Source organism: Protopterus annectens, chromosome 9.part0 (assembly GCF_019279795.1).
Source record: "Protopterus annectens isolate FY-2018-M chromosome 9.part0, PAN1.0, whole genome shotgun sequence".
NCBI classification, from domain to species: Eukaryota; Metazoa; Chordata; order Ceratodontiformes; family Protopteridae; genus Protopterus; species Protopterus annectens.
The window spans coordinates 1293653081-1293667431 of NC_056743.1; the positions used below are offsets into that span (position 1 = coordinate 1293653081).

At 38.5% G+C, this 14351-nt stretch overlaps 1 protein-coding gene across 1 annotated transcript in view; it reads left to right on the top strand.

Moving 5' to 3' along the window:
- Nucleotides 1–14351, top strand: part of NPC1L1 (NPC1 like intracellular cholesterol transporter 1) — a 243697-nt gene that overhangs the window by 48759 nt on the left and 180587 nt on the right. The window contains exon 5 of the mRNA XM_044082234.1: nucleotides 5661–5761. Coding sequence (XP_043938169.1) covers nucleotides 5661–5761 — 101 coding nt within the window. The remainder of the gene's footprint in view (nucleotides 1–5660; nucleotides 5762–14351) is intronic.

Here is a 14351-nt window from a genome sequence, read left to right on the forward strand (position 1 = left end):
CATTCCCAATGACAGTGTTTTTTGTGGTGCTGTCATTTGGACCACTTGACATCTACTGTTGCTTTTGGCTAGATCTCTGATTTCCTTAGCAGTGCCAAGATACTCCAAGTTACTTCAGGGAAGGAACTTCATTTATTTATATTTTCCTTCAGGTGCACCCATACAGAGCATTCATCAGTCTTGAATGAAACTTAGCTGAAACTAGCACTTTAAGTACCGTGTAGAAAAATGATTTGGTATACAGTCAAATCTTTTCTCAAAAAGCAAAGTATAGATGTTGCATGTCATCATCTCTGTGCCATCCTTTAATGTTACTTCAAACACTTGTGACTGCACTGCTTCATTCCTGATTAATCTTATGTAGCAGCATTCATTGCTGGCATTTGTGCAACAACTGATGTAAAGTACACATTCACTGGATCCACAATTACTGGTTCCTCATGATTCTTATACAGCAGTCATGACAGTCCCTCAGCATTACTATATTGCTTTGTTTCCTTACATTCATCCATGCATTATTTATTGAGTCATTTACCTGTTTGTTATGCATTTGTTGGCAGTACTACAGGATACATAACATCAAGCTATTTATGTTGGGAAACCATGTCCAACTTGGAGAGGTGGTAGAATACTAATCAGTTCTGTAACCTGTGTGTACTCTTCTCAGATACCCATTTCTTGGGCCAATGGTGGTGAGTAGAAACTGGTAATCCACAGTCAGCATAAACCTATTTTCATGAAGACATTGGTTGAATTTCTATACTCTCCAGAAGAAGCTAAGAGCTTCACTGTTTGTCTGTTTGGACATATTTCTGTTTAGCTCTGGTTAATGACCCAAAAGCAAATGGACTGGGTTTTCTGTGTCATTCCAAAGATGTCTCTGGAGCATTTCTCCCCAGGCATTCACTAAATGGGCTCTGTCCCAGTCAGACTTTCACAGTAAACAAATGTTAAAATAAATAAAAATAAAATAAAAATTGTGTAAGTCAGAAAATAGTGTATCACATACCAACCTAATAGGCAAAGAAGGCTCAGAGTGGGTTAACCCTTCATTCAGGATGATTATTATTTTTTTGAAAGTGTGTTTATAGTCTTCTATTCATTTTCATTCATATTTATTCTGCAGCAATGAATTTAATTGGTGTATTACTATTGAGAAGTTTGATAGAAACTTCTGGCAATACCTTACCAGTCTTCACTAATGCTAACTCGTTGAGTTCCAGCAAGCACAAATTGCCTAGCATCTGAGTGTGATGAATACTGGCTTTAGTGGCATGACAAATAAAAGCCAGCAAGCTCAAAACCAGGTTAACTCTGCATAATATAAAACACAAACCATGCTGTTTCAGGAGAACAAGCCCCCACCTCCCACCCCACAAGCCATACTAGTGACATACACTAATGCCAAGGTTGCATGGTCATGGAGGAAAGGGAATATGTGTTATTATATAAATCCTCTTCCTCTTAGTTATACAACCTTACAGATTCATGTCTAAGCCTCAGTCACTTGAATAGCTTATCTTGGAATATTTAACCTTTAAAACACGTCTGATGGATTGGGACTCAATGACATAGGTTCTAATAAAGGGGTAGAACCTGTCACGTATTACATCAGTTGTGGCACATTCTGAGGCCTGGGTACCTTTTCCACACCCCCATCTCATCACGTAACCTTCGTAATACATTCTTGTCAGACACATCCACAATACAGCATATAATCTTTGAAAGCTTCACTCCAGTCTCTTCTCAAGGCACATGCTATTTTATTTCTGTCTAGGACCCTCTATAGGTTATCCAGATGTTCTTCATCATTATTTCTCACCACCAGGACATTGTTTAGGTAACACTATGTATTAGGAATTCCTTAGAGTACCTGGTCTATCCTCTATTACTTAATGACAGGTGCTGACTTTTTATGGAAGACTCTTTCATTCCTGTTTTAGGTTTTTCTGTGCCAAGTTATTTTTCATTAATCATCTTCTTTTCACTATCAGTAGCGTGAAAGCAGATGGGACTGCACAGTCCTTAGAACTAGATTAGCAATAACTCTGTGAGTTCAGCAGACATGAACATCCCTAAATATCATGATGAATGTACCCCATTTACTACTCTTCACTTTGGACAAGACTCCCAACACTTTTCAACTTTTAGTTTCATTTCCACCTTAGATATACGAACATAAAGTATATTACAGACCTAATGAAATTTTGGTCTATTGTCATATAATGCCTAGTTACAAAATTGTCACTGTTTTTATGCTTTAAAATATTCCCATCTCTCAGGTAAAGACTTGCTTGACATCTGCCAAAAACTGTAACAACTTACTGTAGAAGTTTATCACTGTCCTTGGTTGCTATATTCAGTTTCTTAATATATTCACAGTTAAGTTCATTTTTTCCTCTTTTTGTAGAACAATGCTAACCTTTGTTTGTCAGATGCACACAAATTCAGATTTTGTGTTTTACATTCATATTTAACAGGCATAGTTACTTTAGCTGCCAGAAATACATTCCCCCACTTAGTCCTATAGTAATACTTCTAAACTATCCAGTTACACGTAAATATACTTTCTCATAATCTTGCACAGAAATAATACACCGATCAGTTACTATATCCAGCTGTATCATGCAGTTCTGAACTGATCCATGCAATTCTTCTGTTGTTTTAATTCATGCTATGGAGTTATAGGAAAATCAGATGGTGAGATTTATCTTTTGTGTCTGACCTATGTTATCTGGGTCTATGTCAAAAGGTTGAATGGCTAAATTGTCGAAACTCATATGGTCGAGACCATATGATTAACAAATCAGTCCTTCGAACCATTCTGACTGAGATCGCATTACAGTAGGGATCAGGAAATTTGCTCTTTTCCCCAATGTAGAGTGATCTCGGAGTTGATCTATATAATTAGAAGGGGTGAGGGGATGGAGGGGGCTTGCCCCCTGCAAAAGCATTCTTTTTATTATATGCAGGTGTTGTTTGGGTTTGAATTATCGATCATATTGTCTCGACCATATGGGTTTTGACAATTTGGCCGTTCAATCTTTTGACATAGACCCTGTTACCTGACCAGTCGTTATTTCCTGCATGCACCATTTTGTGCACATACTTTGAACCATGTATATTGTCTTATATCCCATATTGGCTATTCAGGTCTTTGTTGCCATTTCCACATCTCAATGCCTACAGTATAATTCTATTAAATAATTATATTAGCTTTATGTGAAGCCCTTCTACACTGAAAGCATGCTTGCTTTTCATGTGGATTTACACACAATTTATTAACAAAACTTTCTGCTGCATCCTGTTGTAATTCTACTATGTTTCTGGCTATTTTCATTAACACTGCTGTCTTTAATGTTTACTCAGTTGTCAGACTGTCCTTACACAACAGTCTGCTTCATATGTTTTCTGAACATGCACCATACACAGATTTACCTCTTAATACAACTGCCAGCCTTTCTACAAAAGGACAATGCTCTGCTGGTCTAAATAGCACCATAATATAAACCAAATGCATTCTTATCCCAGTTACTTCGCCTTCTGGAACCTTAACAATTATGCAGTTACCAAAAGTAGTTAAAATCTCTCTGACTAATTTCTTTGTTCATTTAACTAGTACCACTAAACTTTCCGACCCTCTATAGATTTTGGTGCCCATAAAATTTACCAGCACTGGAGCCCAACTGTCTCTCAAAATGTCATATGCTATGTAACACATTTCAATAATTTCAATAGAATTTGTCCAGTCTTCCACAGCAGCATATAAAGCATCACTGTGTCCAGTGTGTTGCATTTTCCGTCATCTGCATGCATTTACTTATGTTTATATGTTCCCAGTATACCTAAATTAAAATATAAACATATTTTTTTCATATACCAGCACATAAAAGTAGTCATCATTTTTACAACACCAAATAGTTACAAAAAACATTTATGTTGGTTCCATTGGATAAAACCTTGACTCTGACTTAGATGGTCAGTTTAAACTAGTGACAATGGAGCTGAAGGAGCTAACCAGAGAGGCTGGAGGGTAAGTGGTCAGTTTCAACTCATTCACTATTGGAGTGCATGACAGCCAAGTACAGACTATCTCCTATAGTGTGAAATACCACTAATAGCTGTATGGATGGCTCTGGGATTTACACAAACACAAGTGTGTACATCTTTTGCCACTACTGTGTCTATCCCTGACAGCCTCAAGATATATATAGTATATCATAATATGGCTACCTGTATGGTGGCCTCTACCCTGCCTGGCTTGACCCTGGCATTGAATCAAATGCACAACTTGATGCAATAAAACAAACTCCCTGTGGAATCTGGGGAATCTATTTCACAGGTTATGGAGCAGAGGTTCAAGGTGTCATCTGAATGCATGGGCAGTGAAGCAGTGCAGGACGTTTAGTGGTCAGTAGGTACAAGGGTAAGAAAAAGAACATGGGCATTTTTATAGACCCAATTTTTTTGGTTTGAAATGCCCCCCCCCCCCCTTTGTTATAGCAGGTAGAAATTAATTAAATGCTTCCACACAAATTTGCCTGCACTAGTATCAGAAAATTGCTTCATTTTGCTTTTATATAGTTTGCTAGTTAATAAAGTGTACTTAGCTCACTCACTTTAACATTTGGTCATTAATCTGCCTGTTTTAATGAGAGATTTTTGCATAAATTACCATTAGCAAGAACTTGTACTATTACACAAACATTGCTTAATATTATCTCTTTTTGTAATGATTACAGAAGAAATTTGTTGTATGTTAATCACTGGAAGGTTTGACCATTACTAACTACATCTGAGAGATATATTTTACATCTGTTGCCTTCAAATAGTTGTACTGCATTATATTTAAAATCACTTAAAATCATGGTTTGTTTCAGTGTCAAACTATATAAGACATTTTATAATATTTTTTTTTTTAATTCATTTTTATTAAACTTTCAGTCATGATTTCATTAAGATTTTACTGACACGTCCACCTGGTGTGGAACTCTTCTCTTGTCTGCTCTACCACTGGATATGTCTGCCCATTCCAGCTGCTGCTAATCCAGCTGGTGAAGTCCCTTGCACAGATGAGTCAGCCTCATCACAAATTTGTTGAGTTTTTCTGCAAACCTGATTTAAGCTATAATACTTAACAGGTAGCACAGTGCTGTGGCAGTTGGCATGGTAACCTTGCAGTATGGGTTGTTTGGTTTGTCTCCCAGATGAAGAACATTCTGTGTTCAGCTTGTAAGCCATCCCTGACCATATATATTTTTGCAGTGGTATCCAGTTTCTTCCCACATTCCAAACACATACCATTAGCTGGTAATCTTGTAAATATCCCCTGTGCATTTACCTCCTATGATCATTTGGCATATTATTCAATGACAAATTTCATACCTTGCAGACAAGAACCTTTGGAAGAATATGCGCTACATGCAGGCACAAACTTCCTGGAGTTGAGATGCTTACCTACTCAAGGGACATGGCGGGAGGGGGGAAGCTAGAGTATAGGGCAAGAGCTGAGGGCAGGGGTAGTAACTAAGGATCACAGTGATAGAGATGGCAAAGCATGCATGTGTGATCCAAAATTGTAACTGTCCAGAGTGGAAGGTATTAAACAAAGTGATTAATATAAATAAAGTATTGTTGCTAACCTTATTTTTAATTTTCAGCTCACCACTCTCCTTTAAGGACAATACAAAACTGGGCCTCAGCTGCATGGCAGACTATGGTGCTCCTGTCTTTCCATTCCTTGCAGTAGGAGGATATGAAGGTGAGTGTTACCCCAAATGCACACTAAGTATGCCTACAGAATATCCCTTAGCCAGTCCCAAACAACCGAGGGAGCACTCACATAGCCACAATGTAAACTGTTCAGGCAGCTGGTTCCACAGCACAGAGGATAAAACCATAACTATGAGCCAGCCAACCTGGGTTCTATTAGCAGTCCAGGCAGACACTGCAGGAGTCAGTTGGGGAAGGAGAGAATTTAAGAACATTGTCTGCTTACCTTTCTCTGAGACATGTGAGGGTGTTGTCTCTGGTGCCTCTACCATTAAAGAATCCCCAAAGACTTAATGAGACCTAATGAGAGTCACCTGTTCACAAGCAGGTATAACACTTGAGTGACAATCATCCATGCAAGTGTATGACATCCCCACAATTGTGACAACTAAATGTCCACACTTGAATCAATTATTGCAGGATACTGAGGAAGGTTTGGAAATCAATCTATTTATCTACCTGTCTGTCTATCTATCTCTCTATCTGTCTTATCTACCTAGCCATCAGTCTTGCTGCCTGGCTGGAAATGCATGTGTATATATATATATATATATATATATATATATATATATATATATATATATATATATGAAGCAAGAAAAAGCTTGCATTAACAGAGACTGAAACTGATTTCTGTAAGTAGTCCTTTTGTGTTATTTACTTTACAAGTCACATTTATGTTTTAATAAAGAAAACTGTAGCATTTAGTGACATAGCTTCATCACAAGTGCAAACATATGCACACACACACACACACACACACACACACACACACACACACACACACACACACACACACACACACACGCATGCACATATTTCCATTTAGGAGTCAGAATAGCCTGTGTGGTTTTCTTGTTAAGAATGTAGCTGGTACACTGAATTTTCTTGTTTGCTCTGTAGTTGTATTTCAATTTTTGTTTAGTATAAATCTCATTATGTTGTATACTTGGAATGGGATGAGGCATTCATGTAAATGCACTTTCACTTTTAGTGTAGATGTGTGACTGTGTACTTAGTTTAAGTAAGAGCACAGTAGGTATAGAAACCTTACTCCCCAGGAAAAAGAAATATCGCTTTATATTTTTTCAATGAAAGTGCCATTTTGCTTAGGCTTGTAATTAAAAAAGTACTTCACTGTTAATAGCTGGCTGAAAAATAACTAGAAATATAACAAAGAAGTAAAAACCAAAAGCTAAACTCCAAGCTCCTTTATTTAAAAAATCCACAATGATTTTTTCAGACTGGAGAATGAAACATACTCAACATTGATTTGCACTGGTGATCACAAGACAATAGGGTTACCATCCTTTCAGATGCCTAAAGTAGGATATTTCTAATGGAGATTGGAGATTTTGCAGGAGAAAGCATATACATAACCAGTTTTTTCTTTCCAAAGTAAAAGCTCATTCTTATAGAGTTTGAGTTTTTTATGCTGTTTCATAAAATATTTGAGTGCTTCATGTGCAATATAATTGTTTTCTGCAACTATTTAAGGAAACATATGAAACATTTTTTGTCCTAAGATCTCAGGATATTTGCCATTTTTCATGTTTTATCACTGGGCACTACTAGCCAAATAGGGACTGACCTGTGTAAATAGCAACAGGTGGTACCTCTACAAGACAAGATCATTAAACATGATGAAATAAAGAATTAAAATGCTAATTAGAAAGTATTCTAAAAAGATTAGCCTGTGTTTGAATGTCCTTCTCATCTAAAACTTTCCATTTCATTTACCTTGGCATGTTACAGTTACCTGTATCCCTAGAGGTATCTAACCTCACCTGAGGTTGATATTCTTTGTAGTATAAAATGTCTTCAGTGTTCCCTCTCTCCAGGGTCAACTGACACTACTGTCCCAAAATCAGTTACTGAACATTTAACATTTTCTATGATTTGTTCTTATTGTTGAAAGTCTATATACTGTATTGCACAAATTTCCATTCCACGGTACATAGATCAATATATATATTGTTTCAACTTTTGTGAGGTTCTGCCAATGTAAAAGCCCTGACCTGTTTTACAGCAAGATGCATATACCACATTTTTGGAACTGCATGGAAATCTGACAGGTATCTTATAAAGAATGCATTTAACAAAGTATGTCTTTGCCATGATAATATGTTGGTGTTGCTGGCAAAAAAAAACAAAAAAAAAACAACAGTACATACCCTTTTCTTTTTCAATTATTACAATTATTTTAAAACGTTGACCCCTAACTGGGAAAAGCCAGAAGAAGACAAGTTATTCTTTGGAAATATATTTTTCATATTCCTTCCTCTGTTATACACAAAGTCGGGTTTATCTCCCACTTTAGAAAGTATAGCCTGAAAACCAGTTAAAATCTTTCAGTTTTAATTTATTACTCTTCTGATATCAACAGAATGTGGCAGAATCATGGCCATGTTACATCTGTTTCTGTTATTATGAGCACTACTTTCCCCAGCTGTAGTATTATTTTTCGTTATATTGCACTTAGAAGGCTAGTGAGCATTCTTTTTTCAAGTACCACCATGATAGTGATATTAATTCACTATTCAGAATAACCTCTGTGTAAACTTTTGAGACAAGAAAACATTTTCATCTGCATAATACTGTTCATCTTATGTCAACTGATTTAGACAGATGACTTGTCCATTAGTAATATTTTCCTTGAACTCCCTGGGGTGCATACTATTATAAGTCAAACAACCATTACTCATTATATTTAAATATTCTACTACAAATATCTCTGTCACTTTTACGTATGATGTCAGCCAATAAGTTCATTTCCACCTTGTTATACTGAAAGTGAATTCCACAGACTTCTATATCTGATTCAAATATGGCGCAAGAGAATTTAATGTCACATCATCCCAAAGATTCAGAAGCAGCCCTGCTTCTTGTGGTAAGACCTGCAGTAAAAAGAGTCTGTTTCTGTGATGCTGTATTTTGTGATTCAGAGACACATTAGCCACAATGCTGTATTTTGTGATTCAGAGACACATTACCCACAATGCTGTATTTTGTGATTCAGAGACACATTAGCCACAATGAGGAAAGACGTCTTCATTAGTAGTTTGCATGTCTCCAAATTGCCTTTAACTACCATGAATGCAGTTCAGCAATTTCCTGCAGTAGTTAACATTGTCGGTAAATACATAGTGTTGGCACAGGTACCTGTGCTTCACACACACACACACACACACACACACACACACACACACACACACACACACAAACACCACATACCCTTTATATGCACCTGAGTTGACAGAACATCCCTGACGCTTCCTTGTATGTTGTCACTGCCTTCATACAGCACATCTGTGGAGACAACCCACCACAGAACTGCATGCCTGCATGTTATAGGCTGAAGTGGACAGCATCTCTTTTTTTTTCCATACAATAAAAACAGGATCAGTAAATCACTTACATGCTTTAATGTTTTGCCAATGACCAGATAAAAAATGAACAACTTTTCCCAACATTACATAAATAATTTGACATAACTGGGTCAGTTTTTCTGGTGAAACTACTTCCATTCAGAAAAATAAAAAAAAATATGAAATTGCATCTAACATTTCAGAAATTAATGTAGTATGTTGCAAAGCAACTTTACCAGTCTCTAGTCATAGATAATATTGCCAGTTGCTAGTAAAAGATACATATTATCAGTCTCGAGTAACAGATATATATTATCAATCTCTAGTAATAGAAATATATTACCAGCCTTCTAATAACAGATACATATTGCAAATCATAGTGACACATATTACTGATCTCTATTAATAGATACGTATCACCAATCTCTAGTAAAAGACACATATTACAAGTCTGTAGTAACTCATACATATTACCAATCTCTAGTAACAGATACATACTACCAGTTTCTAGTAACAAATATTATTACCACTCACAGATACATATCACCAGTCTCCAGTAGCGGATACATACTACCAACCTCTGGGCAGAGATTCACATTAGCAGTCTCTAGAAACAGATACATTTTACCAGTCTCCAGTAACAGATGCATATTATCAGACTCTGATAACAGATACATATTACCAGTCTCTGGTAAAACATACATATTACTAATCTTTAGTAATAGATACAGATTACAAATATCTAGCAAGAAATACATATTAGGAACCTCTAGTAACAGATACATATTACTAATGTCTAGTAACAGATGCATATTGTCAGTATTTTGTAACAAATATATATTACCAATCTCTAGTATCAGATACATATTACCAGTCTCTAGTAACAGACACATATTACCAACATATAGTAATATATACATATATATATATATATATATATATATATATATATATATATAGATATATATATATAGATATATATATATATATAGATATATATATACATACATCAATAACCAATCTGTATTAGCAGATACATATTACTAGTAACACACACATATTACCAGTCTCTAGTAATAGATACATATTACCAGTCTCTAGTAAAAGATACTTATTACCGATCCTCTAGTAACTGATACATATTACCAGTCTCAACTAACAAATACAATTTAACCAGTGTCTAGTAACAGATTCATATTTAGTAACAGATACACATTACCAGTCTCTAGTAATAGATACATATTACCAACCTCAACGAACACACACAATTTACCAGTGTCTAGTAACAGATTCATATTTAGTAACAGATACATATTACCAATCTCTAGTAATAGATACATATTACCAATCTTTAGTAATAGATACATATTACCATTCTCAAATAACAGATACATATTACCAGTCTCTAGTAACAGATTCAAATTACCAGTTTCATGGGCTCATAGGTTCATGGGTAGGTACTAGGCTATCAGCCCAAGGGCCTAAGTAAGCCTAGCCAACAAGGTTCTCTGGCTTATGCCACCAAAGAAAGTTAATTTCCTGTGCCCCTGTCAAGCAGAGCCACAGAAGTGATCCCGGGGTGTATTTCCTATTTCCCATCCACTCATCAAGATTTTTCTTGAAGAGTGCTAATGAGGAACTTTGCTTGACATAGATGGGTAGCTTGTTCCAGAGTAGAGGAAGTCTCTGGGACAGGAATCTATCCCTCCAGCATGTCCTGTTTATTGTGGTGACAAGGTTTAGGTCCCTAGAGAGTGTAGCTCAGAGAGATTGGGATTTCTTTAGGTGTAGCATGTTCACCAGCTCTGAGTTTAACATAGCTTTATATGTTAGGTAGAGATCTCCTCAGAGTAGGCGATATGCTACAGAATAAAGCTGGAGTTTTTTTAGATGGTCAGTGTAGGGCATCTGTCTAAGGACAGTAATCCTCATTGTGAGGTGCTTCTGTGGCCTTTCCAGCTGCTGCAGATGTCTTGTGAGGTACATTCCAAAAGGGGCGTTGTACTCTATAGTGGGTCTAATGAGTGCTGAGTAGAGAGGAACAATGACCTCTTTTTTCCTGGATGAGAACACTTTTGTGATGAGGTGTGCCACATAAAAGGATTTCCTGACTATTGCAGCAATGAGATTATCAAAGGAGAGACTACTGTCCACCTGGGTCCCAAGGTCTCTTATCACACATTTGGCATTAAGTAGACTGTCGTTTATGTGGTAGTTCATGGGTACAGAGTTTTTACCAAAGGGATGACAATGCACTTTTTGGCATTGAGCTTGAGGCCATGCCTCTGACACCAGGCATCTGTCTCAGTGAGGCCCTTCTGTAGGAGGTCCACATCATTTGGGGACTCAACTATGACTCCTAGTTTGCAGTCATCTGCAAACTTCGTTAGCCAGAGGCCTTCTGTGTTAGCATGTACTTCAGAGAAGTAGATACCAAACAGGAGAGGTCCCAGGACTGAACCCTGTGGTACTCCACTTGTCACTGGTTTGAAGTCAGATTTGGAGTCTGCAACTTTTACATTGTGGGTTCTGTCAGTGAGCCAGTTGGCAACCCATCTTGTGACATAGGGATTTATACCTAGTTTAGTGAGTTTAGCTATAATTCCAGAATGGAGGATGATGTTGAAAGCCTTGGCAAGGTCAAGGTTGGCTGTGTGAACCACCTTACTCTCGTCTATGGCTTTGGTGACTGCCTCAAAGAAGTTGTTCAGGTTCAGAAGGCATGATCTGCCTTTCACAAACCTGAACTGGGTGGGGTCCAGAGTTTGGAGGTTACCAATGTCTTTGTTTATGAGTTCCATGATGATACGTTCCATGGCCTTGCAGACCAGGCTCATCAGGCTAATAGGGCGATAGTTCCCAGGATCAATGGTGGCTCCCCCTTTGTGGAGTGGGATAACTGTTGCTGTGCACCATTCAGTGGGCACAAAGCCTGATGTGAGACTATGATTGAACATGGTGCTTAGGTGGGGAGCCAGTTTATTCTGAAGTTCACATAAAATGCAGCCTGGGATGTTGTCCAGTCCCATGAATGCTGTGTTTTTGGTTTTAGAGGGTGCAGCTTTTACCTGCATAGATGTGATTACAGGGACTCTGCATTCTTCCTGTATAGATATGGGCCCTTTAGGGGGTGAGAGGGGGATAAAGTTAGCACTGAACCTATCTGCCAGGATGTTGGCAATATCAGTTGGTTCTGTAATTTTCATGCCGTTGTGATGTAACTCAGAGTAGATCTGGGTATTGCCATTGAGATTCTTGACATAGCTATAGAATTCTTTGCAGTTGCCCTTAGAATCAGTGGTGATTTTGTTTTTCTAGCTAGCTTTGGAGGATTTTATGAGGGATCTCAGCTTCTTACTGAGGCTGACCAGGCAGCTCCTCCACTCATGGAACTTTACTCTCTTTTGCAGCAGTTTCTTCCTTCTGTTGTAGAGTTTGTTTATGGCAGGGGACCACCAGATTGGCTTCCTTTTTTTGGAGGCTAGCGTCTTGGTTCTGTTTGGGATAGCATGATCCATGCACTCCTGCAAGTGCTTATAGTGTGCATTTGTGTAGGATTCAGCAGTCATAACTGTATTGTCCATCTGCATGGGTCTCATGAAGTTCGCCACTTCTGTCTTAAGAAGCATGAAGTTGACTTTGGAGAAATTTTTTACCATGGTTTCCTTAATGGTGGGTGGAGGTGGGATGTGGATATCTAGGGTGATTAGCTTATGTTTGGATCTGACCAATGAGGAGTTAACTTCGGGTGTAGAACACCGGTCACTCATGTTGGTAATAGACTAGGTCTGGGATATTGTTGCCCCTGGTGGGGGTGTGGATAAGTTGATCCCAGGGCACTGGTATTTATGAATTTCAGAAAGCGCTGAGCAAAGGACATGAGTAGTTTTCCCAGGTAATGGTGGGGTAGTTGAAATCACCCATTATTAGGGTGTTTGGTTGAACCCTAATATTTTCCAGTATATCAGGAAAAGAGGAGTGGGAATCCTGGGGCATGGTGGGGGATCAGTTGCAAGCTACAATTTGGATTGCAGTTTTGCCCAGAGTTAGTTGCACTTGTATAACCTCGGATGCATTATGCTGTGCAACTAGCCTGGAGGTGTGGATATCCTAAATGAATATGGACACACCTCCACCTTTGGTGTTCTGGTCGAGGTTAGATGGCCGAAAAGTGTGGTATGAGTTATAGCCTGGTAATGCAGGAGTGCTCCCTGGAGCCTTGAACCAGGTCTCAGTCATTGCACAGATATCGATGCCCTCCATTTTAAGAAGTGTCTTCAGTGAGTGCATTTTGAGGTTTAGACTTCTAGCATTGAATAGCATTACCCTCAGTTTTTGCTTGCCTGTTCCTGTTACGGTGGTGAATTTGTCATTTGAACCTTGCCTAAAAAAGGCACTATAGGAGCGGCAAGACCCTTAGCCAGTATCTGGAATCCCAGGGGCAACAGGTGCAGCCATCTCTGGCAAAGCATCGTGGTCTGCCGACCATGTCATCCCAGGGAGACAAATACTGGATCCCCTTAGAATGACACCAGAAGCTTAGCCAATTGTTGAAAGTCAATCATTTTTGTCCTTGTACTCCGGTATCATTCTGGGCTATGGCAGGATGCTACTCAGGGCTAAGGTCATACCTGCCTGGGCTACAAGATTGGAGAGCTCTTCCATGTCTCTTTTCATGTAGTCCAGGGAGGTATGTCTCAGGTCATTCACACCAACATGGACAATGATAGAGTCAAATTTGTACTTGTTGTGGAGTGACCTGATTGCGTGGGTTATGTGGTGGATCCTGGCACCTGACAGGCAGCTGACAGTAACCTTCTCCTTGTTTAGCCTGGTGAGTGGGACATCAGTGTGCCTGACTATAGTCACCTATGACTAGTGTGTTGGGTACGTTGTTTTGCCTTATGGGCTGTGGTTTATTGGCACACTGAGTCTGTGGGCTATGTGTCATTTGGGTTGTGTTGGGGGGTGGAGGTTGCTTATGTTTCTGCTTTGGAGGTCTCTGTTGCTTGAGCAGATTATTATTGAGAGTCTCCGCAAATGTTTTTGTATTTCTATGTGTGGATTTTGGTGGTGTAGGTTTAGTGGGACTATGCGATGAGTGTGGTGTGGTGTGGTGCAAGTGTTTACCTTCTCCTCTTGACTGTCAAGTTCAGTCTTGGTTGGAGAGAGCTTTATCTCCAGTTTGGCTAGATAAGTGCATCTCTCACA